The following is a 26,281-nucleotide window of genomic DNA, read 5'->3' as shown; positions in this document are numbered from 1 at the left end:
CCACAAATTTGAATGCCGTTGTCTCGTAAAATGGAGCAAACGGCGTCTGGTTTGGGTTGATCCTCGTATAGTTCTGCTCTTGCTCGACGCCAAAATGTAACTAAAAGAGATTCAACAGTTGCTAAATCCATATCGTAGACCTCCTCTGCATCATAGACATCAATTATTCCAATTAGATACAAAGTGTTGCTTTTTGTTGTTCTAAATATAGTAAGATTCAATATAATCGATGAAATACGAATAGACACGTTTTCATTGTACAAACTAATCGCTCAATTTCACTGTTTTGTATGCACTTACTGTACTGTACGCAACGTTGGGCACGCTCATAACTTGGAAGGGTGATGACACACTTCCTAAATGTGGCTATAGTCAGCTGATCACAATAAAATAACCATTTGCTTACCAATGCCGGACGCTCCTTAATAACATCAAAATTCGACAGATGGAGTAGAGCTAGGTAAGCACTGAATCAGGTCACAACTGAACAACCTGCGGTAGAGCTACAGTGTTTAAAAAACTTTTTTGCCGCACTGCGTTTAAACAAAAATCGCATGCGATGTGAAACTCATGCGAACTCGCGTATCATGTTTAGAGTTTGTAATGTTTTACACAGCCGGCGATAGCAACACCTCTACGCGGTAGCAAATTGTTACACTGTACGCCGCCCTGCACCCAAACAAAAAGAAAAAGTCTTTGGGAGGGAAAATGGGAAAATGTCTGAAGTAGGCAAGTTACATCAGCGATGGCAACTGAAATACGATTGTTTCTAAAATCCCGGAGGATCGAGAGATATCACACCCAATATCACAAGAAAACTGTGACAAATATCAGTAAAAATATTACGTGAAATCAGCCGGGCGCAAGTTTTTCGATCCAGCTCGCACGCTTTCAGTTACACGCGAAAAACAAACCAATGTCCCATGGCGACAAGGAAATTCTACGCAACCTCGAGTGATCTTACGATTTTCTGCTGATCGCGCTCGTGAGTGGATTGTGACGAAGAACGCGTGCTCTGACTCGCCACCTATTGACTAATGACCCATCTGACCTTGTTTGTTTTGCATGAAGATAATCGGCGAAATTGGTTTTAGTTCGATACATTTGCGTCAGGTCGTTGTGCATGGTCAGTTCGTCGTCGGGGTTCTACCGGCCTGCGGGGTTCTCGTAACTACTCCACCATGTGGTCGTCCGAATTTTGTGCTTCTGTGAGTCCCGGCTTGGTGTAAATTATAACGTGGGGTAACCACGAATCAGGAGGTCGACACGGTCTCACTACATTTACCAACACTGACGCTCTTAACTCTTCCGATTGAAAATTTTGGATGTCGGGGACAATAGGCCTTTCTATATTTGGCACTGTTTCGTTATACAAGTAACTGGACTAAAACTTGTGGAGCGCTATTTAAGCATACACGGACAACTTTGGGGTATTTGGCCCTTCTGTATGCATATTCAACATTGAAGTGTTTTGGGTATATCTTTTCCAAGTCACCGCTCCGTCATGGTTTGTTATGGATATTACTTTAACGCCTTCCGTTACCATTAAATGTATAAGTTCATGGCACATACGACCAAATCCTGGATTAGTAGGATACGATTTGTACGCTTATCAGATTGACCTTTTCATATCGACCTTTGATATAGACTATAAAGGTTCTATTCGACCCGAAGGACACTCTAGAACCAAAGCATCGACTGGATATACGTTTACGTGCTTGCGCATTGTTGCCAAGGATAGGATATGTTTCACAGGCTATAGTTTATAACACCATCACACATGTCATACCAACGATTCCAGTGACGTAGGACATATAGGGGATATCAAGTATGAGTCTCGGTCTACTCGTTTAATGGCACGATTGCCAACGAAATCAAAATCTCTTTCAAAACCGCTGGTTCTGACGCATGTGTTCTGGGGACTTTCCCGTCACGCTACAGGATAACACGCATTTACTATTTTGATTAAGTATAAATCTAGTTGTTGAGTGATGAATTAAGCTCAGAACATGGGTACGGGGTCCAGCCAGAACACGGAGAACTTCGGGGCACCAGCTCGCGACACGGGGAATACTGCGGTGCAAAATAACAACGTGGGGGAGGACAAACGGTTGGGTAACGGACATGTGTTACACAGCTCAGTTTGGAGCCCGCGGTCGGGGATGGCGGAAGACACAGTCGCGGCGGATCGCGGCAAAATGGAAAAAAGTCGGGTCGATTTAAACGAAGTTGACAAACTGCAAGCAGATTTAGACAAGGAGTTATTGCAAGGACGTGAAACATTGATAAACAACAAAAAACGAACTAACGGAAGTGACGTCACTGATGACGTCACATCGGACGATTTCGATCAGGAAGCGGAAGAGGAAAGAATCCTGAACGAGTATAATTGTCCCGGTCATAATGGACGCCAGGAAAGTTACCCTGAGACGTACGCGGAGAAGATGCGGAGGGAAAAATACACGAATGAGATGAGGTTCGAACCGGTGCCGGAACGTGTGCTAGCCAGGCCATCTGTGGATTGGAAAGTCGAACAGGTAAGTCGTAAAGTGTTAATTCTTTTTCAGTGTCGTAATTTGTTTTCAGTTTTTCTCATATTCCAGTGTACCGTTGGCTTCCAGTTGCCCTGCTAGTCGAATGCAAGTGAGCGTCTTCTGGCTCCTTGAAATCCCTGATTGATTTCTGTGGAGACCGCGGTAATGATTTGGTATCCCAAAAGCGCTTTATGCAGGGAATCCTCGAAAAACGCTATATAAAAAAGCAACTAATTATCATCATTGATATCATTTATTAGACAAGGACGCACAACTGGCAATCTGCATCATGTTTTAGTGTATAGGGATCCTCCGGAAACGTAGAAAGTTGTTTTTCCCATTAGTGAGTTTGTTGTAAGATTTGTTGTTAAATGTGATTTCGGTGTGTTTGGAGGTGGTTTTGAGGGTCAAGATGATAGAAATGAAGATACACGATGCCGTCGTGTAGTCAGCATGCGAGCACTTTTGTCGTGTTGTGCATACACTCCTCATATAGTCTTAATCATGAACATTCAGATGAGTCAAGGCATATTATACCATTGATTTAATCAAAAACCTCTGGCCTAAAAATGCGTATTGTATTTATGAACACAACACATTGTATCAAAAAGAATTGATATTGATTTATTCATCAACATCAGATTACATGCTTGATGTAGTAAATATTTACCACTATTGGGGGCGATTGCGATGAGTTATTGTCACAGAAATCGATTATTTTCGCTCATAAACTGACTTTTATGACAGTCTTCTATATACCCGCTAGAAATTTGAAATTATCGAGAATCCCCTTTAAGCCGATGAATCTATCAGGAGCCAGACGTATTTGGTTTCTAAATGAGTAAAATGACGCCAAAATGTATCACTCCGCATTATTGATTAATTCATCATCAGTCTATACCTGCTTTATGTAAATATTTACTCAGTATTGGGATAATCACGATGTATTATTAAATGGGTAGGCAGATTATTAAAACAATATTAGCAAGCTAATAGGCTGGTACCCGGTCATCTACCACAGTATTAGTTTCCATTCACATTCCTTATACAGTAGAGCCTATTCATGACACCCTCGGGACTGACACTGAAGTACTTCATTTTATCTCCACCTCGTCGTGCTGGTGGAGAAAACCAAAAATCTCCTGTTCGGTATCAATTCCTTCAATATAGACTGTATTTGCCCTTGTGGAGCCTTTCTCCCGTTACCATTGGCGTCTTCATCCAAACCCTGGCATGACATGTCTGCACGTTCTAATCTGGCCAGATAATTTAGTGCCTATTAAGTTTTTCACGCCATCGGTCAATTACATTATTGGAAAATCGTAGAGAGTTGCACAAGTCACGTCAGTCCACCATGCTGGAAACAGGCAGGTTTCGCAACACTTACGGACGATGAAGGAGGGATTATGAAGGTATATGTGGTGTTATCAAGTCCTGCACATATTAATTTACGCGACATTTCCGTTGCCCATTTTGGTCTGGTGGGCCATCAGGCAAAAATATATTTTTTTACATTTGCCACGAAGGCTGAAAGGGAGGATGTCGTCCTGGGTGCCGACAAATGGTACCCAGGTTCAAGATCGACTGGACAATAAGCATCCTGGGTGCCATTACACTAGACAAACAGCACCCAGCTTCTTTTTGCCTGGCTTACGGATCTTAGGGACGAGGACGTTTCTTGCAATCTCGTTTTATCTCCTGCCGTGGTACTTGCATTAGCAGTGACGCGTTTTTTTCTGTTTATCTGTTCTTTTTATTTCGCGCACTGCTAATGCCGCAAGTACCACGGCGCGAGATAAACGAGATTGCAAGAAGCGTCCTCGTCCCTTAGATCCGTAAGCCAGGCAAAAAGAAGCTGGGTGCTGTTAGTCTAGTGTAATGGCACCCAGGGTGCTTATTGTCCAGTCGATCTAGAACCTGGGTACCATTTGTCGGCACCCAAGACGACATCCACCCTTTCAACGCCACTAAGAGGCCATGAGAGACATAGAGACCAAGAGACATGAATTTTTTTTTTTTTTTCACTGATCGAATTCCTACAGGATAAATAGGCCTGGTGTTTAATCAGTAAACTCATCCTGGTTATTTAGGTGGGCTACCGACAGACTAAAAGACATAGGCCACAACTACACGGGATTGAAAGACTACAAATTATCAGTTCATATCGAGTTCATCGTCATACTCCAGAACACACCGATATAGTAGTTTTTTTATAGACTTTCCTTACATGCATTTAATCTTAATCTAAATGGGTATATCACACTTATATTACAGATCAATGACGACGTTGTGAACAAGTTTATTACGCGTGGGGGAATGTTTTTAATAAGCCTGGGTATGGGAGTGTAATACATAGGCCCAAATGACCAAAACATGCTCTACAGGGTGCCCCAGAATTATTTTCCCTCACATAAGTGATACACAATTGAATTCTATTGTGCAAGGGAAAACAATTCTGGGCCACCCTGTATACTGTAGATAAGCAAGAAGCTGATAAACAGCCAAGAATATACAAATTAGACATGACATGTTACGAAGAATTCATAAAGAGAAACCAAGCGCGAGTTTTTATATGACGCTTTTCACTGCACTATCTACTGTCTCAAAGAAAGCGCTTCCCAATCGCACACATTATTCTAAGACTATTCCCGCCGAAACCTTTCTGGATAACCAAGGACAGCAGTAAGAACACCCAGGCTGGTTGTCGCGGAGGCTGCATGATCTGAGCACAACATGCACAGATAGAGAAAAGACAGTAAAAATGTCGAAACCCAAGTGTAACTGTAAGTGTAGGTATTATACAGTCAGCCTCAGGACCTAGTTGTTCTGTCACGACATAACGCTGGCGTTATAGCTTAACCTGACGTTAGGTCTAATTAATGGACTGAAGTATAACACGCCAAGTTAAGGTTACACCGGCGTTGATGACGAAACTAGTTTTTAACAACCTGGCCCAGGTGTTTAACGGTTGACCATAATGCTTCTTCTTCTTAGGACCCTTCGTGCCCTAGGTGGCACATGGGGCGTTCCCCAGGGTCCTCCACTCAAGTCTGTTGGCTGCTCGCTGTCTGGCTGCCTCCCACGTTAGGCCCTTCTCTTGAAGTTCCTTTGCCATGGAACGCCACCAGGTCTCTCTTGGTCTGCCTCTATTCCGTCTCCCCTGTGGTGTCCATGTGAGTGCTCTCCTTGGCAATGCGTTTGCAGGCATTCGGAGCACATGGCCCAACCATTGCCATCTTCGTTCCTTCACCATTTCTGATATGGGCTTCAGGTTAGCGTCTCTCAGTAGGTCTTCGTTATTGATTGTCCTTGGCCAATAGATGCCTCGGATTCTCTGACCATAATGCACCACCATTGAAATCCTAAAGCAATTAGAAGTCTGTGAAAATGACGTGAATGCCACTTCCAATGGTTCGATTATGTTCTTTTGTTTTCCAGATAATACCTTTCTAGCTGGGTTTAATGGGCATTTTGAAAGTGTTCTGATAACTTTAGGAATTCAAGTTTTAGCCAAAGTTGGAGTTACTATGGTCAACCCTTAAAAGGAGTATATAAGGCAGCAGCTAGGTAGGCAAGATAAAGATATACAGGGTTACCAATAGGGGTCTCCCACATCTGACAGTACGTCGCACTATGTATATCACACAGTACGTCGAACTATGTATATCAGTCACCCCCTGCTCCTGCCTATAGACCCATTTAAGACGACTTATATGAAAAATCTAAAAATACCGCGCAGAAATGGTGAAGTTTTTTGTTTTCATCCCCGTATCTCTATTTTCAGTTTTTCAACGCGTTATCCTCGTCTTTTCCTATTACCTATTACGCACAAGCACTTTATACATACTGTATCTCCTCTACTGATACCACATGTATTCATTTTCTCATCGATACCAAATATAATTAGTACTCAATAAATAACGAATGAGGCATCGATATTTGTAAATGTAATTGAATATTTCTTCATTAGCCATAACGTGCGTTACGATCTATGCATGTGCATTGCATGTGCGTGTATGTTTAGGTAGAGTGCAGAAAGGATACACTACTAGAAAGGTTTCTGCTTAGCGGTAATAAAGGCAAACATTGCGGTTATTTTTTCATGTGGCTAATTAGGTAAACACAAATAAACGTTGGCCGGCGTAGTGCACTTGCTATTCAATAAACTTTGGAATTTGTAATATTTTATCATTCCACATTAATTCCACATGTTGGAATTTATTTTTAGTACGTCATGCTTGTACAATTGGAAATTTTCGAATTCAAATCAAATTTTAATGTTTTTTTGTAAGGAGCGGTGAAGGCATGGGAATGACCTTATGCCCTCTTTAGGTAAAAAGTCAGGTCAGCTTTTCACGTCGTTACCTGGTGCATTCAGACACTAGATCGTATTAGTTGATGCAAATCTTGCCTTATTATTGTCCTGATGGAAAATCAAGCTTGAAGTCCCGATTCCACTAGAACGGTTTCCCGTAGCGGTTGCTGAAGAATCTGATAAAACCTAACGCGCTCGACCCAATAATCTTTATAGTTTGATGTCGCTTTTTAGTCCCTGATCCGACCCAACATTTTTATTTCTTTTTAAGGAAAAACATCGACTTTGACTTTTTCGTATTTTTTTCAGGACATTGAAGGATTCGATCCAAATAAATTCAAAGCTGTTAACAAAACAAAGGTAAGTCACGTGACGTACATTGTAAGGGAATAAAGTTTCCCCTATAGAATTTTAACTGGGCCGCTCAAAACTTTCAATTTGGTAAGCGTGTCTGTATTCCTTTAACCAGTGGTAGTGGATATTGCTGCAATTAAAATTCCACCTTCAACGTCAATCATGGACAGAGATAATTAGTAGGGAGTTTTCGTAAAGCAAAAAGTCAACGCGAACGCCTATCCCGTTGTCTGGCAAAGTTATCGTGAGGTCGAACAATGAGACAGGCGTTCACGTTGGCCTTTCGGGGGATTTGCGGAAACTCACAAATACAGCTGAACGCCAAAGCAGCTTGCAATCATGACTTAAAATTATGGCTTAGTCTCCGGACTTAAACAACATGCATGTCGTGTCGACATCGCAATATCATTGTCATATAATTCTTGGTAGATTTTAGGTGCAACCTTACATTGAATTCCCGTGAACTAAACTATTGATGAATCAGTAAAATGTTGACCTAAAAATCTTCTAAACTGTATGAAACAAGTTTTGCACCAGTTTGCATGCAACTTTCCTGACCAATGACTATAGACTGATATAACTGATTGTTTTCTGTATTAACCAAAGAATTATTTCGTACATCATCAAAGCATGGTTATTTGGACAAGATAATCAAATTCATAAACTTAGCACTTTTTGTACCACGTCGAGTATATAAAGTCGACTTGCCTTCGCATGGTTGCGAAGTTGGTGAGGAATACCCGCTTAATGACAGTTTATGTACCACATGTATTTAGATAAGCTGTTTAAATTTTTATTGGTATACACCTTAGCCCATAATCATTTAATGAATAATTTAACAGGTGGCCCAGGGCTTATCGTATCCGTCTGAATTTAACTGTTTACAATATGATATAAAACAAAATTCACCCGTGAAATCAGTTTTGATGCTATCTGCGAGCTGGAAGGACTTTTTGTTACCCAGATGCCCAGCTTACATAATCACGTACCTGAGGGGAACTCGAAACTGCTAAGATTTATCAATAGACAGTGGAAGCTTATTCCCGCCTTAGGTTTAACCTGGCCGTTCAAAACTCCCCATTTTATAAGCGTTTCGTGAAAATGCTTACTCCAACGATCTAAGAGAGTTTCTGAATATTCAAGCAAGGCCCCAGGCTCATACATACACATGATCGTTCGAATCCATTGTTCAATTTGAATGGACAATTAGTTGACACGGACTTGTTTTACGGTCACTTATAAGTCATCTTGTGACTTGGGTTTTGTATCGTCATAGTAACTAATCACCGGTCTCAGGTCGATGAAAGGAGAATACTTGCCTCGCGGCCATTCCATAACTATCGCCGTACATTGCCATGACATAGTGGCCGAAACGGAAGCTATCCTGTATACTTCCAATGCCAACCAGAAAAGTCAATACACTTTCGCTTTAGCGCGCTTTCTCTGAGAGAAATGCATTGATCATGGAATCGATTTGGGATTAGTTCGAATGGCAACAACATTTAATAATATTAACTCTTTCGATCGTTCAGACCTGTCATCACAGAAAGGACATTTGTTTGGGAGAGCGGAAAGGATTTGAAATCTTTGTTTATTTAAATCGAAGATCGAAACGAAAAACAACGAAGTGCATTGGGACATTATCATCTTGCAGAGAAGACATTTCTGTTCAGAAAAATTGCTATGTTGATGTAAGAGCTTGTCTCTCTCCCAAAACACTGCCCAAAACCCTGATAAGGATTCTGTGAGAGGCAGGCTCGGACGTTTATCAAAACGTTCCGACTACGCTGAGTACTAAATAATCGACGGGGATTTAAGCCTACTGCCTTCGTACGGTTAGGACATTCTTGACTTCCAGCGGTATTACCGTTGGCTGGAAGCTGCCCAATGTTAAAGGGAACTGGAACCGCCGAGCGATTTATTCAACTTTTCGACTTTCACCGCCCGAGAAAGTCAAACTTCCAACTTCCTATTCGAGCTCAGATTTGTAGCTCCGCCCCCAGTGCCCGAGCATGCGCAGTTCGATTTGTTATTATTGAGAATCATGTGAGAATCACGTGAGTCATGCGATCTTTCATTCATGAGTTTTCGTAGTAAATTCCATAGTAGTGACGTCACTCAATGATTGACAGCTAGGCGCCATTTTTCATTCATGCCTCGTTCTGATCACTCGATACGCGGGAAATGAAAACGAGGTTATACGAACTGGCTTGGCGGTTTCAGTTCCCTTTAATATACTGAGAGTCAAGATGGGCTGGGGAGACCGGCTATTGACCCTATTATTTCTTTACCCTTTTTATCTTTTTGATTTTGCCAGTAAATATTGAACTAAATAAGTAAATATCAAAGCGAAGTTCTTCTTGTCTTGCTTGACTTGAAAACAACAGCATTCAATATTTTTTCTGACCTATAGTTTATTTCATTTTAGAACGAGGAGTATTTTGAACCTTCAAAAAGTCTATCGGTACATGTAAGTAAGGCATGATGCGCATGTATCTATAGTGCTTCTTTTAGACTATAGTCACTTACTCAGTAGGTCGTGCATGTATGAACTACTAGTAACGCTTTCAGTCTTTATACAGGTCGGTTTAAAAAGCTTTCCAATATCACAATAATCACAAACTGATAATCTTCATCAACTTCAAGCATTTACAATCATTACCACATCACTGCCAAACCATTTTCAATCATACTGAGCATATATAGAGTGGTTTCACGTGACGTCATCACCTGCCATGCTGGAGGATAGGACAAAAGAAAGCAAGCCCAAATGACCATGACAGCATTTGATTCAGTTAAGTCAGGCATGACAAATCGTTGTTCTGCCCTCTAACAAGGCTGACCGTGAAAACACTCTGTACGGTCTACCCTCATTTCTGACCTCATTGCAAACGCTGTCAAAATAAGATATAATTCACAATTCAATATTTTTTTATTTCATGTTTATTCCACTCACTGTGAATTCTGGTTTGTTTGGGTTTACATTAGATGCACGATGTCACATTCTGCATGTCACATTGCACGTGTCACGGGCATGTTCGTTTATGTTATCATATACCCTAGTAAATTAATTCGGCACACGAGACCGCGAAAACCTCCCAGAATGCCCCCAAAAACCTTTCAAATTCATCCAAAATTTCTGACTTTGACTTGATAACATGACATGATGCGGTGAAGGCGAAACGTGACATGATAAGGCAAACTATGCAAACCCAAGCTTACATACTCTTTCAAAGATATATTCCCTAACAATGTCACAAACTCATCTCTCGCCCTTATTTTTTCTTCCGGTGAATAGACTCCGGAGTATCCGTAGAATTCAAGTTGTGAGTTGTACAACGTGTTACTTAAAAGCGAGGAGACATTTTCCATAGAGCAGGATACATACAATTCATGATATCACGGAAACCAATTGACATACATGTTTCTGACAAGTGACAAGTGTAACTAAAAAGAACAACGCGAGTCCTACAGACAATCCTTAAAAAAGAAGGTTTCTAATCTTCTGAAAACATTTAAAGAGTTATTATACGCTGTTCGAAATTACTGGTGATCCAAGAAAATAGAAAGGCAGTTTCACACATGCCGTAGTGCCGCCATTATGCATACGATGCCGAAACTTGGTTCTTATAATATTTTCATATCTGTCTACCCAATGGCGCTGTTGAAATTAACAGCCAGTATATACGTATTGACACACTTTGAATTTTTTTAATTCAGATACAAATTTCAAAAATATAAAGAACGGCGTGTATGCCTGTTAAGGTTTTGCGGCCCACATAGATATCCACCCCGAAGGATTTTTTGGTGAAATAAAAAAATGCAAATTGTTATCGTGAAAAATCTCTATTAGGGTTTTTCACTTCGAGAAAATTGTGAAAAACACTTCGGGGTGCATTTGTTTCTGCAAAAGCTCAAACACATGTATTAAATCCTTTGGTCTAAGCCCGGCGTCTGGCCTTGCCGCATCCTCGAATACCAGGGTCTGTCGTATCTTGGAGGAATTATACTTGACAAGTATAATTCCTCCAAGGTCGTATGCACTACTTGCTCTGAGCTTACATAAGCTTGGTCATTAATGCCGAGTGTTGCATTGAAGTTCAGGATGGGATTTCTGAATTAGGGCTTGCATACAAACACGTTGTTTGGATATGAGCTAGTTTCGCTTCGATATGAAAAATGCTTAGAGAGTGAATGTAGACATTGCACATTGGTGTATTTAGAAAAAAGTTTGCGTAGTCAAAACATGTGATTGAAAATATGCCGTATCCAAGATATATTGAGCCCAAGCCTAATTATTCCGAGAGATAATTAGTATTTTTGTGTATTGAAAGTTCCAGTGACGTCTAGACAAAAGGACCGAAGGGATTAAAAAAAACCACGGCTTCAAATACTTCAATATTTATACAATTACGCAAACTTACAAACCAGGTCAATACGTTTGTATGTTTAGCGCTATATGGCATTTGCAGGGAAAATAAACAACAATCACAAAACTGGAACTATAATCAGACAGACCAGGGGAAAAAAAGAGAGGTTCTCATTCCCGTTCCTGTAAGTCAACGTACTATTTAGGTATTTTTCAATGCCTTTTTGCGTGCATCTTTTACACAACGATCGTTGATTTTGGGGTAAAGCTCATCGCGAATATTTTCTATTTATTAAATATTTCAAGAGTGTCTCCAAATGCATCTATGCATTCTATAAATAGCCCATTCCCAGACTTGCCTATATTTTTCCCAACGATATGAACAATATTTATACTTATAGTTATTTATTGGGGCTATACGTTACATTACTCCACGCAATGTTATCCTGGCGGTAAGGTATTTCAAGACTGCTAATCTCTGGCACACTCAATAGACGTCATGCGATACATGTATACGATGAGCCCTTCAACCCTTCGAATGAAACTTGGCACATTTGAAGATATGCAACAAAATAAAAAAATTAATGAATGCTCTACGTCAATGTACACGACTACATAAAAACTAATTATTTCGTAACTTTTGCTACTGAAGTGTATCATTTCTACTGAAGTGTAACATTTCATTTCGGGCCCAAAATTAGATTCAAGAAAAAATTAACTTTGAAGAAATCAGTCGAGTAGTTTTTGCACAGCGGCCACTGCACGAAAAGACAGTGGCACTTACTTCTGAAGTCGACTATAGCTGAAAATAGCACATGTATGTACTAAGAAATAGAACCAAACTACAAATTACGGAACCCACGCTGGGCATATCCAATTAGGTCGCGGGGGATTGAACCTAGTCAACGACATAACTCTCATGCAAAAAAACTAGTAATTCCGCTATCGGACGATTAATAAAGAACAACGAGTCCTGACAAATCATTCTTCGTATAGGTTGTCACAACACGAGTCCGAATCAGTATCTAATACAAAAAGAACCTTCATACAGACACGGAAGATAATAGTTTATCGCATGAATGCCTGATTCAACGTGTGGCTGTTGTCCTCGGCGATGGAAAGCTACGTTCGGTCCCAGCGGGTATTCTACTTAACCAGCAAAAAATCCGCTATCGCGGTTGGTTGGAAGCCGAAGTACCATCAAATGTCGCAAACAAAAAGCGTGAACTTGGTGAATGCCACTAATAAGGAGTTTTCGCAAATTCCCGAGACGCTAACGTGAACGCTAATCTTATTGTACTATCTCCCGAAAACAAAGTCCAAAAATGTGATAGGCGTTCACGTGGACGTCTCGGGAGCTTTGCGAAAAGGCCCTATTCACTAGAGCAGCGTCAAGTTTGCTGCAGCCTAGACCTCATCGGGTAAACGCTCTAGTATAAACAGGTGTTTTCTCGTCTTCAGAAACATATTTTTGACGCCGTGGCTTAGTTGTGTGTTAAGTGTATGTAGTTATTGCTTTTTTTCTGAGATAATATATGAGACTCTCCTTGTGAGAGAGACTGGTTCCAATATATACATATTATCCGTCAAATTTTTGTCATCGGCTGTTTCTGCCCGCAACCTATCCTTATGACGAACTGTTTTGCCGTAAACCTATCCTCAGACAACGGATGTATAGCACATCCATGTGATGAGGGTCTGCGTATGCCTTTGCCGTAAAATCTATCCTAAGACTACGGATGAATAGCACATTATATCTATGTGATGACGGACTGCTTTTGCCGTAAACCTATCCTTAGACCGCGGATATATGGTACATCTATGTGATGACGGTCTATTATCGCCGTAAACCTATCCTTAGACCGCAGCTGTATGGCACATCCATGTGATGACGGTCTGTTATCGTCATAAACCCATCCTTAGACCGCGGATGTATAGCACATCCATGTTATGACGGACTTCTTTTGCCCAAAACCTATCCTTATGACCGACTTCTGACGGACTGTTTTTTCCCTCATCCTGACGGAATACAATTGAAATTGCAATATTTATGTGTTTGCATAGCTGCTACTTAACATGGTACTTTTTATTGGCAGCAGGTCTGCAGATTACACTTTGGCTTGTGTTCGATCATTTAGTCGAAAAGTGCAGCCCCCTGTCAATGGTGGTGACCCGGAATTATAGGAATGTCCACTTCTGTCGCCCTGACAACGCATGATTCATGATGACCCTTATAGAAAATAAAATATTTTCGAGAAGACGACTCCACCTTTTATTTTAGCCAATGCGTGGGGGCGGCGATGGTGGTTCGTCAAAACTAATGAAACCAAGTATAAATGCTAGCACAACAGAGTAAAAATAATGCAAATAACTGATCCGCAGAAAAACCAAAATCCCGACCTCGAAATCTGACCAGCTTGTCATCAGCAGCAATAAATGCCCTGTTTGTGAATTTTTCAATGAATCCTAGTGCGACAAATTCACTCGAATTTTTGCTTTGAATAATAGTTCCATCAGCTTTCTGTATCAAAAGATATTGGTGTGGCGACACCCCAAAATCCACGATTGTGTTTCCATCGCCGTCGAGTTCAACTGACCAGAACCTCGTGTTAAAGTTCGGCGCGTTGGCAGCTTTAATCGAGACCTCATTAAATACACCGCGGTCTACGTCAAAGAACCGGAGTGTAAGTGGAGCCCCGTTCCTGATCAGCAATAAATCTCCTGTTGGTAAAACAGTCATGTCTGTAGCTGGGTATACACATTCTGTGAATGTCTTAGCGACTGTTCCGTTATTATTGTGGATGTACACCGTGTCTGCGTATAACCTAGAGCGTGATGAAAAGACCACAGTCCACAGACTTGATATACCTAATGTGACCAGCCTGCCGTCGGGGAGGGACTTAACTCGGAATATAACCCGACAGGGGCGATCGTCGGGAAATGACAAATCGAGTACTGTCTTCACGGAGGAGAAATCATCAGTCACTGCCACCATGTCACAATCGCTTGGTTCCAAATCATGCATCATCTGCTTGACTTCCTCCATCAAGGTCACGTTCTCTGGCTTTGCGAGTTCTGTCACTTCCTGTCTAAGTGTGCTGAGGGTCTTGGCATTTCGACGATCAAGTGGTGCTTTCCTAGTTGTCACAAGTTGTAGTTTCTCCGTCATATTGGTACTGAGGTCGTGAAGAGACTTTAGACTATGTTTGAGATCATCCTGACACTTTTCAGATCTTGTCAGTACTTCATTCTTCCTCTCCTTTTCCACGTTTTGAAGCTTTGTTATATTCGTCGTCAGTTGTTTGCACATTGTATCCACAGTGGCCTTCTGGTTTCTAAGGTAATTGATACGTCTTTGTAGGTTGCGACTTTGCTCCTCAAAACGGTTAAAGCGAGCAAGCGCCCCTTTTCTATTGCCCGCCTCTAACTTAAAACCATTGGTCTTCCTGACTACATCGTCTAGAGACGTGGACAGTTCGTATTCTTCCTTGTAAAGGTTAGCCAACACAACCTGCACTTTTGCTGCAGTGTCCTCCACAGCATCACGGTATGATATCACAATATGACCCCCGCCCATGTGGCTACACAGCTTACAAACGCTGCAGATGGCATCCTGGCATGTCTTGCAATAGTACAACAGGGCAACTCCGTGCAAACTGCAAACAGCCACGATCTCATGCTCATGGCGACCTGGTGTGTAAATGTCATGCTCTTTGGTACATCCCGAGCAAAGAAAAACACCACATTTTTCACAGAGAGATTCAGCAACCTTTTCACAGTCGCTGCATTGGAAACGCGATGTGTCTTTAGTTTGTTTGTAACGGTCTATAATTGAAGTCAGTTTGAAATCATTTTTCAACTCGGCTATTCCTTTTTGTGGGATCTTGCATTTCTGTTGACACACCGGACAAAGGAATGCATTCCTTCTCCCTAATGATGCGACATACTCCTCTAGGCAAGTACGACACGCGCTATGTAAGCACGGCCCCATAATTTTCGGTGCCTTAACCTCATCGCAACAAAATGGACAGTCGAACTCCTGTTGCAGAAGAGCATCCGCAGTCGCCATCTTAATGACTAAAAAAACAATTAAATTCAAAATCAAGAATACTTAATGATTTTTTGCAATCTGGTGTCAGATTCTGAAAGATGATTACCTGAAACAGATGAATTGGATTAACCTGAAGGGTATTTCGGTCTATATTTTACATGTTCTCGGGCGGTGAAAATGAACCTTTTCATTTCCGGTTCATAAGTCCGGTGTAAAAGTAAAAAGTGTCCCCCCTAGAAAAAGTGTCCGGGCCTATTGTATTCTGACAGATTATGGCATATGGTTCTATAGAGGCAATGACCGTCCCTAGCTCAGCGCATAATAGAATCCTTTGTTCCCGGACATTTTATCCTAGGACATTTTAAACTTCTACACCGGCGCAGGTCAATAAGCTAGTCATGTGGACATTAGAGAATTTGAGATCCGCAACTTATAGTAATACTTATACGTATACCCATAAACACCTGCGTAAACACCCGCTTACGTTGGAACGTATCGAAAAATAGCGACTTTCAGCACCGTCAAAACGTATCACGAATCCGTATGGAAAATACGTATGGCACCTGCGGGTAGGTGATATGTAGGTAGGGTGTATGACCAACTCGGCCTATTACCAACTCGGCCTACCAACTCGGCCTGGGTTATAAATCATTGGTTTATTGGCATAAATTTTTCTTATATTTTTTTGTTTTTTGTTGGTATATATAGGCCTATTATGTATTCATTCCTGTTGGAAATTTGAAGAAAATTTATTGGGATTTGAAGGAGAAATCCATGAAATAACGGCGGCGAGTGTGGAAAAGTCGCGGTAGCACTCCAAATGTACATTCATGACTGTGATTTCATGGATTTATCCTCCAAATCTTGATGAATTCTCTTTAAATTTCCAACAGGAATGAATAAATAGTAGGCCTATATATATAGCAACAAAAAAAACAATATAAGGAAAACTTATGCCAATAAACCGATGATTTATAACCCAGGCCGAGTTGGTGGGCCGAGTTGGTAATAGGCCGAGTTGCCCCGTAATCCAGCGAATCGTAGGTAGGACATAAAATGCGCTTCAGCATCGATAGTTCATCCGTGTGCAATTTGTGAACAGCTGTAGAGATACGTGGCAATGAAAACGCCTCTAATTTCTCCCCAAAATACATACCTCACAAACGAAAGCATCATCAACGTAATCTACAATATTTCTCAAACAGTGATATAGAGATGGAAGGATGATAGAAGTCTCAATTTAGCAGCAAATGCGAGTTAAATTGTTCAATATCATATGTATTGCTTCCCGCATGGAATACAGTTCTTGCGTTTTACCGTATACTAATACGGGGTTCCACTTGTCGTCGAAACTACACACCCCGATGACGTCGTACGCAAAACTGATAGGGATAAATTATACGGGCAGGAGATTAGACGTTGCTGAAAGTCTCTATTGACTTAAGAAAACCCCAGCTCATGTGACGACTTATTCGTACAATGATATAACATGAATGCTGGTTCGATTCCACCAGTGCCTTGTGACCAATTACAGCTCGCCTTACAAATGCGCGATAGTTTAGCGAACAATAACGCAAGAAATACTCTGTTTCCTCACGTACACCGTCTTTGGGCGCCATATTTAAGAGGCCCGAAGGGATGAATAACTCACATACCTAATACAAAAGTCAGGCCAAGTGGATTGGACTGATTGGCTCAGATCGTGGCGCAGACCACTAACCAGAGACACCCACTACTTGCAGTCTACTACCATTGGTCGATGGGATTTTAAATGAATTGAATGGGTTGTATTACCAGGCAATCGTATTTGGGCTTTAGTCATGGCGTGACCGAGGCGGAGCAAATCGGCAATAGTGAGGTTTTGCAAGCTAACTTTTTCCGTTTACGATTACGTTTTCTAAGAGCCTCCAAGGGATTTTTTACGCATAAATCGCTTGCTACGCGTAAATGAAATTATTATTTAGTCAAAGCCCAGCCTTATAGCTTGTGGTCAATGGATTCAATTGGAATTTTAGACACTCTTATATGAGTATATTACCTATACGGTACTTAAATTTCAAGAGGAATGCATGGCGCATATTTAATTTAGCGGTGGTTAAACTTGAGTGAAAGATCAAAGGATTTTCAGCCTTATGCGAAGCCTCACGTCAGTCGTTGACGTTATTTCGTCAAGTTCTCTGTCGGCGGCAAATTTTGCGACAGGATGTCGTCAAATCGTAATCGTAAACGTAAAATGTAAGCTTGCAAAACCTGCCTAATGCTCATTCATCACGTGGGCAAAGAAAAACCGCCTCGCATGTGGTGAACCCTATTGCGTACCCCACCCAATGTATGGTCACTGTTATTTTGTGTTAGCGGTATAGGAAGACGGTATACGTGAGGAAACAGAGCATGAATTATCAAACGCATTGTCGTTCGAAACCATTCAATGTATTCAAACTCAATCTGGATGGACTATCCGTCCTTATTATGGACAACCGCTCAAACTGATCGGAAGCACAAAAGCAACTATGCCTTCCTAGCTAAGCTAAACACACTACCAGAAACTATCACAGACACAAAGTTTAATCGATGTACTCAATGTTATACCGATCCGCAACTTCATTTTTTCTGTGGATGTTCAGGTTTTTCCTCCCAACGTGAGAAATGTTGGGAACAAATTGAAAATGAATGCCCAGTTGAACTCAGCACAGCACTGTGGAACATGTGCGACGATGAACTCACAGAAACATTGCTCGGGAAACAACTTTCCGCTTTTGATTATGAAGAAAATGTAGCACTTCTCCGGATCACAGCACAGTGCTGGAATGTTTAGGCTAATTATCTAAAATGTTTTCCCTGCCTAAGACTACATATTTTTGACAACAGCTAGAAGTATGAAAATAGTGTACATGCCACGCACCTTCTCTTCTCACTACTAGTTGTTATATGTTGCTTTGAATTTTTTGTAATCTTCTATATAGGAGGAATAAACAGATATATATATACGCCAGTCCTTATACTTTTGAGCTAGACTTTGAAGGCACACATTTTTCTACCAGAAGCCTACTCTACATGAAAAAGGTAACACCCTAAAGGTGTAAATTTAAACCCCGCTTAAAATCTGATGCGAATGAGTTTGAAATCAGAGTGGGATATAAAAAAGAAAAAGCTTGTTTTTTTGTGGCAGTTCGTTTCATTTCCCTTATAATCGACTTGGTTGTGTCGTATTTTTCGGTCTCCGCATATATAAACCCGATTATGTAATAGAGTCGGCGCCGATTGATGACGATGACAACAGAAGCCTGAATAAGTCTTGTAATGGGTTCCGTATTCAGCTGAGGCCCGCGTGCGTATAAGAATTTGGCGGATTGACCGCAGAAAAGGACCCACAAAACCGGCCTTTTTCTCTATCTGTGATTACCTGTTGGCGGTTGTAATTAGATATGAGCTAATATAGTTTCCTTTATTATTGAAGTTAGTTATCTCAGTCGTGAGTCAACAGCCAGGGCATTTTTATCCAGGCTGGAAGATTCGACGTGTGTACAACTCATGAAGGGAAAAAAATCAGTCCCATATTTGATGACGAGTTTGGCAAAAACTATAAGTATACGTATAAGTTATGCTATAAGTTGCCGATCTCAGACTCTCTATTAAGGCCAGCAATAGGGTCCATAGAAACTTGCGTATGACGGTTTTTAATCTCAATTGCTTTGATACCGACTCACGGTAAGGGCATTGTATTGCTTGTAGGAAGTTCGCAATAAGGCCTTAATGACGGCTCAAATGTACATTCTCGATCTAGGCCAAGAAAGCGAGCAATCAAGAATGTTCGCGATGTGCATTTGTTTCTTCTGCCGAATATACACTCATGAACACCTCGAGAGCGAGGCCTTCACTGCAGACACCGTGAGGTATACACTTGAGAGGAAAAGTCCAGTGATCAACGTTATATGACATATTCGGACGATAAAGTCAGAACAGGATTTAATCACTGGCCACCGCACAGTATCAGTAAATTGAATTCTCGGCTTTAGCTTGAATGCATTTTTGACTCGTCAGCTTTAATGCAAGATGAATACAATTGCATGGAGTATTGAAAAGCATTTCGCCAAGAGACCTATAAAACTGCATGACATTTTAAGCTACAATGTACGTACTGTCTGATCGTTTTTGGCGTTATCGGAGTGAAATACAATGCGAGAGAAAGACATTGCTAGCAATACTCATCCTAAGACTCCGAAAAATTTAAAATGGCTGCCGGTCACAAAACCTTAAACACCCGCATGGTACCGTAAGTTCTTCATAAACACGAAATTTCACTTACAAGCACTGAGTTGCGATACAATGTCTTTCTCCTAACAGGGGAAATTTTCACATAAAAAAATTGTACTTTGAAGCAATTCGAAACTACCTGCCTGTTGTTTGGCCAAAAGTTGTTTCTGTCGAACCTACTTCTTTCTTGCGTTCGATGAGAGCATCACTTATTAGGTCCGTGGATGTCACGAAATGGGGTGGGATCTTTTACATCTTCGATGAGTTCCTCGGGATTTTGATCCTTCGGCTGGGTCGTCCTCCACTGGCCTTCAAGCGGAGTGCATTAATTTGCAGTCTTTTGCCGTCCATAAAAAACATATACAACGCATCGGCCAACCAGTATGTAGTTCTTCAAATACCAGACGGTGTAGCCATGGATATGCCCTAGATTCACGATTATTGTATTGTGCTCGGCCTCGTTTTTAACGCATAACTTGTATAAATTTTATATACTATAGCCCATTCGTAATTGTTATGTCCGCATCGTTTTGGGGCTCTGGAGGGCGAACTACTGGTGGGATTTCTTTTAAGTTTGTTTTTGATTGGTCTTCACCTCAAAACCAAACAGGAATTTTTCATTTTAGTAATCATGGTAACGAATTCAGTTTTTTGTATGTATTGGTGTACATTTTTGACGTTGTGCATTGAATTCGGACATTTTCTGCTCTGTACGGTTATTTCTCCACCAATCTGGATGAAGTGTTCAGGGTGTTTTTTTTGTGTCAATCATGTGCCAAGAATGATTGAAAAATATCCAGAAACAAAATATGGCCTATCCAAGGGACCCTCAAAATGACCATTGGACTTCGGTGAAGAATTCTTTTCATTTCTGCATCGAGATTGCTAAGCCAATAAAATCCTGTTTGGTTTTGTGGCAAGGATCAATAAAAATCAAAGTAATCCGACCAGTACTTCGCCTTCCAGAGCCCCAAACGATGCGGAAATTACATTTACAAAAAACTATAGTGATAGCTATAATTATCTTCATGAAATGTTTCTTTGAAATCTTTACGAAGAGGTCAATTATGCGAGGCGAAGGTCGCATAATAACTAGTAGTTTCAAGCCCAGTGAAGAAGTAGAAAATGTCCCTCAGAAAAAGGTGTCCGGCCTTTTATTATATTGACGGATTATGGCAATATATTTTTGTTCTATAGATCAGAGGCCAGGACTTTCAATACCTAAAATGAATTTAAGCAGGGCTTCATGATACCACAGACCTTGGTACTTTCTGCTTCGCTATTTCTAAGGCTTACGGAACCTGCCTCATATCACTAGGGAAACCCAAGCCAACTTACCTCCGACAATCAAGCTACATTATTTTCTTCACCGTTACAAATATCTCCAAGGAGATCAATTATTAGTGTGAGAAAGCAGATACAGGTCCGAGAATCGATTTTATGTTTGCTTTATAATGACACGATATTTTAGCCAGTTTTCGAAGCAAAGTTAGAATCAATCTCTAAAAAGAATCAATCTAGCAATCAAACTCTGAAAATCCTGGATCCTATTGAAATAAGGTGGCCATTTTGCATGCCGATCGATTCGCCGTCGTTGTGCGTATGTCCATACTTCAAAGGAGGAGACTTTAGGACTAATGTTCGCCGCCGATATGTCGGCATGCCATTTTGAGAAATTGACAGTGAAGTTAATGGAAATTGCATTCAGAAGGCAAGTTCAAGGCTACGCTGTAGCTCACTGGCCATGCGAACTTTTCTAGTAGTCACAGCATTGTCCTGAAGTTCGAAACAAGTTTTGTAGCTAACGCTGGCGTTAATATTAAGCCTACTGCAAGAGATAACGTGGCGCTATTATAAGTTAACGCTAGCGTTAGTGACAAAATTGATTTGAAAAAACGGGCCCAGACCAGAGGAGAAAATCAATTATCATTGGCTGATAAGATAAATTCTAGCCTCTGCTCATGCCCTGTTTGCCCCAGTAAGATCCAACTTGGAATAAACCAGCCAAAGATATTATTTTGTGCTTCGATCAAATTCCATTTTTACCCTTGAGAATCAGTTTCTCGTATTGCCATGAATCTTTGTGTATCAAGACAGGCATTACCGAGTAGTCTGCACTACATGGTGCCTGGATTTGGCATCACAAGAAAAATGGCCAGAACGTGCACTCATTTCCCAAAACTAGAGTGTCCATCTTGTGGCATGAACAATACGAAAACATTATGCAACTCTGAGGTAAATAATTAACCAGCGGGTTATACTGTTGTGCGCGCAAAAATCGGTTCATGAACAAAGTGAAAATTTGTTCCATATCAAAAAAACCATCTGGCGATGCCTGCTTCTCTATACATGATGCAACTCATCTCCGAAGAACCAGATAAAGAAATATTTTTTTCGCCTAAAGACCCCGACACCACACAATTTTCCAAACATTATTGAACAATGTCCTCCTTCCAAGGACTTACCTGCACGACAAGTTGGAAGGCCTGCCTGTTTTGACAATCGGGATCTGTTTCACCAACCCAAAGATTGATTTAGAAATCAGGATCAACAGATAGTGTTTTGTTGTGTACCCTCTCGATCTCTGTTCATTAACAATGTCGCTGTTCTCTCATTTTCAGTCCGAAGAAACTGGTGCCAATGACGAGGATGGAAACAGAAGGTACGTTTGTGGCGACAACTGGCGTCAGTCACTAATGGATGGTTGAGCTGTGCTCAAGCAGCTGTCAATCAAAACCATACCCCTGTTCAGGTGATCGATTCTTTTTAGTCGACACTTTTTTCGCAGCACACTCGAGTCGACACGGCATTAGTTTTTCCGAGGTCCACGACTTAGTCGCCACTTATTCACCTTTGACATTAATTGGTATCGTCATAGTTTCCCTTCATGTATTGGTGACACTTGACTATGGGGGGGGGGGGGGGGGGGGTGGGTGAGGGGGAGGGGGGGGGGGGTCCCGTGTTGTCATTGCCCACTGTCAGGCCATATAATTAGTAAGGCAAACGTCGATCTAGTTCAAATATGAAAATACACGTCCTTTAAAACGTCATCGCAGATGATAACATACATTTATTCGGGCAATAATTACTTTTTTGTACTGGAATTATATTAGTTTCACTGGAATAGTTTTTTGGCATTGAATACAGTAGAACCTCTCTATTATGACAACCTCTAGTCTGACAAGTGCTATCTGTACTACAGGGTGGCCCAGAATTGTTTTCTCTTTTACAATATAATTCTATTGTGTATCCATTGTGTGAGGGAAAATAATTCTGGGCCACCCTGTAGAGAGGTGTCCTAAATAGAGAGGTCAATCGGAATGGAAACAACCAATAAGGGGTCCAAACTAGTGTCCTTTTTTATTGAAGTGTCTGCTGAGGAAGGTTCCACTGTATATTTTTATATGACTTTGCATTTTCAGAGAAAGCAATCACCTGAAATATGACATAACTGAAGAAGAACTCATGAAGGACATCGAAAGTGAATTCGCCGATTTATAACGAACATTAAGGGCAGGTTATCCTTAGTAAGATGTCGGCTATCGGCGTCTTTAACCGAAGACACCCGAGTCATGGCGAAAGATTCATAACTCGGCGATATGTTTATTTGAGATGTACTTATACTCATAGTGCTCGGGAGGAGCAGATGCGTGTACGCGGCATCATGACCGATGTGGGGACGTATTTGACAAGAATAGTTGGGGCACGATCTTGACTAAGATGTCAACTAAGAATCATATCGGGGTTTAAGTCTGGGCGGGCATATCAATTGTACTCTTTGAACTGAACTTCACAACCTCTATCTGACGGCTGTTTCTTGAACTAGTCGCTGCCCGATTGGAATTGGAGAAGTGGAAAAACTGGTATTGTGATCAAGAGACAAGACAACAAGGTTCATTTACAAGCAGACAATTTTAATTCTATTGGGAAAAGAATTCTTGATTCGCGAAAATATTATGCCGCGAATATGTCCATGGCTCGGCATTCGCGAAAACTTTATGCCGCGAAAATGTTCTGTTCTATAGTACTTGGTGTTAGATTGTGATAGGTGGGGTACGTAGAGCAACAAAAAGAAACCGCGCCGGTGTAAAAGTAAAAAGTGTCCCCCCTGGAAAAAGTGTCCGGCCCTATTGTATTCTGCAATATGGTTCTATAGAGACCCTGACAGTCAATAGCTCAGAGATTGAAGCGCATAATAGAATCCTTTGTTCCCGGACATTTTATCCTAGGACATTTTAAACTTCTACACCGGTGTGCAAGGGATAGTAGTCCTAGGGCTGATAGTCCGTGTAACAATAGCCCGCATTGCTAAATGTTTTGGTTAGGGTTAGCGGTACAATAGATCATGTTGCTTAATTGGTCAAATACAATGCTACCGGACTATGACTCCAGGGGGACTATATCCGCTGTCACGCCGGGAACCAAATGAAAACAGCACAGAGAAAGCAGGCTTTGTTGATTTTATTTAACCAGTGTTATAGCCCTTCTTTTCGAAACACGGACTTGCATTTTATTCAATTAGACATGAAATGACTTTGCAATAATTTATTATTCAATCATGTAGATATTAAACAATTATGTAAATATACTCTGTTTCCTCACAGGTATACCGTCTTTGGGCGGCATATTTAAGAGGCCCGAAGGGATGAATACCTCGCATACCTAATACAAAGGTTAGGCCTATTAGATTGGACTGATTGGCTCAGATCGTGGCACAGACCTATGACCAGAGACACCCGCTACTTGCAGTCTGCTACCATTGGTCGATGGGATTTTAAATGAATTGAATGGGTTGTATTACCAGACAATCGTGTTTGGGCTTTAGTCATGGTGTGACCGAGGCGGAGCAAATGGACAATGCCCATTCATCACGTGGGCAAAGAAAAACCGCCTCGCATGTGGTGAACCCTATTGCGTACCCCATCCAATGTATGGACACTGTTACTTTGTATTAGCGGTACAGGAAGACGGTATACGTGAGGAAACAGAGTATGTATTATGTGCATACCTCTTGTAAATAGCACTTCTCTTCTAACAAACGCTGTTGAACTAGAAACCTAACCTGATACAGGATTGGTCTTTAATTACCATTGCAACGTCATGTTACCCGTCCGATTCGAAACTATATGTAAGTTGGATTAGCCAGGATTTCTAGAGGCCAGGTTTTGAGGAAGGTATTTTCTGTTGCGGAAGGAGCTTTTTAGAAAATGAAGGGAGTTTCGCTCTCAATTTTACAGAGTCATTCCCTGTACTGGGGATATTCATCATCACATTATAGTATTTATTTCCAAATAGTTTTTTATTCGCACCCTGTTGCCAACACAAATGTTTCGGCTGATTAACCACTTTATAAAAATACTGCCGTTGTCGTGGTACTGGCACAAACAATTGAAATTCTTCTCACAATTACGCAACTTTTCTCAAATCCTCGTCGTTCGTAACTCGGTCTGCAAGGCGAATTATGATTGAGCACAGAGGAAGGACCGGTGACAGGGTGAGTGATCGATTGCTACAGGTTTGGCTTCATGACTCCGCTAAATTTCAGTCCCACTGGCGCCAATGTGTCGGGCCTATGCCGTCGCGTTATAGTGCCACGTTGGGGTATAGCCTCACCAGCCAATCACATTACACAAATATCTAATTGAATGGGGATTACACGCAGGAACTAGCACTTTTAATGGATGGTCTCCAGGTGACTAACACTACGTTCACACTGAAGGCGAATTGAAACCGTCTTCCGGAGAGCGCTCTTCGGAAAGCTAGGGATGCACATGCACATGTACAGCTAGGGATGCACGATTTGGTCTTGTTGGACTTCCTCTCACAAGCGTAAGCAGTGCTGATATACTATGGAAAATCAGAGACACCTGTCGGGTTCTTCGTGTAACTTAATTTGCCCCACCGAGCACCTGCCCTTTCTCCGCCCTTTAAAATGCACCTTAATCTTTTTAGACTGGCTGATCACATAATCATTTGACTGGTGCAAGCGTAGAGAAAATGTCGCTCGCAACTAATGCAACGAAAATATAGAACTTGACTAAACTGCACCTATGATTCGCGTCGCTCCGACATTTTTCTCTTTTCTTTTGACTTTTGTGCTAATGGGCCTAACTGGCGGTGCAACACGCTGGAAATTTCAGACGATAAATAATTTCTACACACCGATACTTACATAACCAACAACACCTGTACATATGTTGTTATTTGACAATGATGAGCGGCCAGTTGACATGGTTGAGGTTTTATTAGGAAAACGATGCAATGGTGCGTGAAGCGCTTTCCTTAAGAATTCTTGTACAGTCACGACGTCTTCCAACCAATGTTTGTTAATAAACAATGCTGTAACAGATATGAAACAGGTCTTTTTGTTTGTTTTTAATGTTGATTCAGAGTCTTTTAAAGAA

General features: G+C 41.2%; 2 protein-coding genes across 3 annotated transcripts; one reads left to right on the top strand and one right to left on the bottom strand.

The window, feature by feature from the left end:
• The first annotated feature begins 1,081 nt into the window (after nt 1–1,081).
• Nucleotides 1,082–26,220, top strand: LOC135502780 (uncharacterized). Of its 2 annotated transcripts, XM_064795878.1 has the most exons (5): nt 1,082–2,537; nt 7,159–7,209; nt 9,632–9,673; nt 22,499–22,539; nt 23,300–26,220. In XM_064795878.1, the coding sequence occupies exons 1-5, from the start codon at nt 2,010–2,012 to the stop codon at nt 23,376–23,378; spliced, it is 741 nt and encodes a 246-aa protein (XP_064651948.1). In that variant the 5' UTR covers nt 1,082–2,009; the 3' UTR covers nt 23,379–26,220. The 2 variants fall into 2 exon arrangements, with proteins under 2 accessions (XP_064651948.1, XP_064651950.1); XM_064795880.1 differs by lacking the exon at nt 9,632–9,673.
• LOC135502779 (E3 ubiquitin-protein ligase TRIM22-like) lies at nt 9,649–20,217 on the bottom strand. Its single transcript, XM_064795877.1, has 2 exons — nt 20,017–20,217; nt 9,649–15,649 (listed from the first exon to the last, which is right to left on the bottom strand). The coding sequence occupies exon 2, from the start codon at nt 15,639–15,641 to the stop codon at nt 13,890–13,892; it is 1,752 nt and encodes a 583-aa protein (XP_064651947.1). The 5' UTR covers nt 15,642–15,649; nt 20,017–20,217; the 3' UTR covers nt 9,649–13,889.
• Nucleotides 26,221–26,281: the final 61 nt, after the last annotated feature.

Source organism: Lineus longissimus, chromosome 19 (assembly GCF_910592395.1).
Source record: "Lineus longissimus chromosome 19, tnLinLong1.2, whole genome shotgun sequence".
Lineage (NCBI taxonomy): Eukaryota > Metazoa > Nemertea > Pilidiophora > Heteronemertea > Lineidae > Lineus > Lineus longissimus.
Note: the sequence above shows the minus strand (reverse complement) of the source record. Positions and strands in the feature narration are given on the sequence as shown.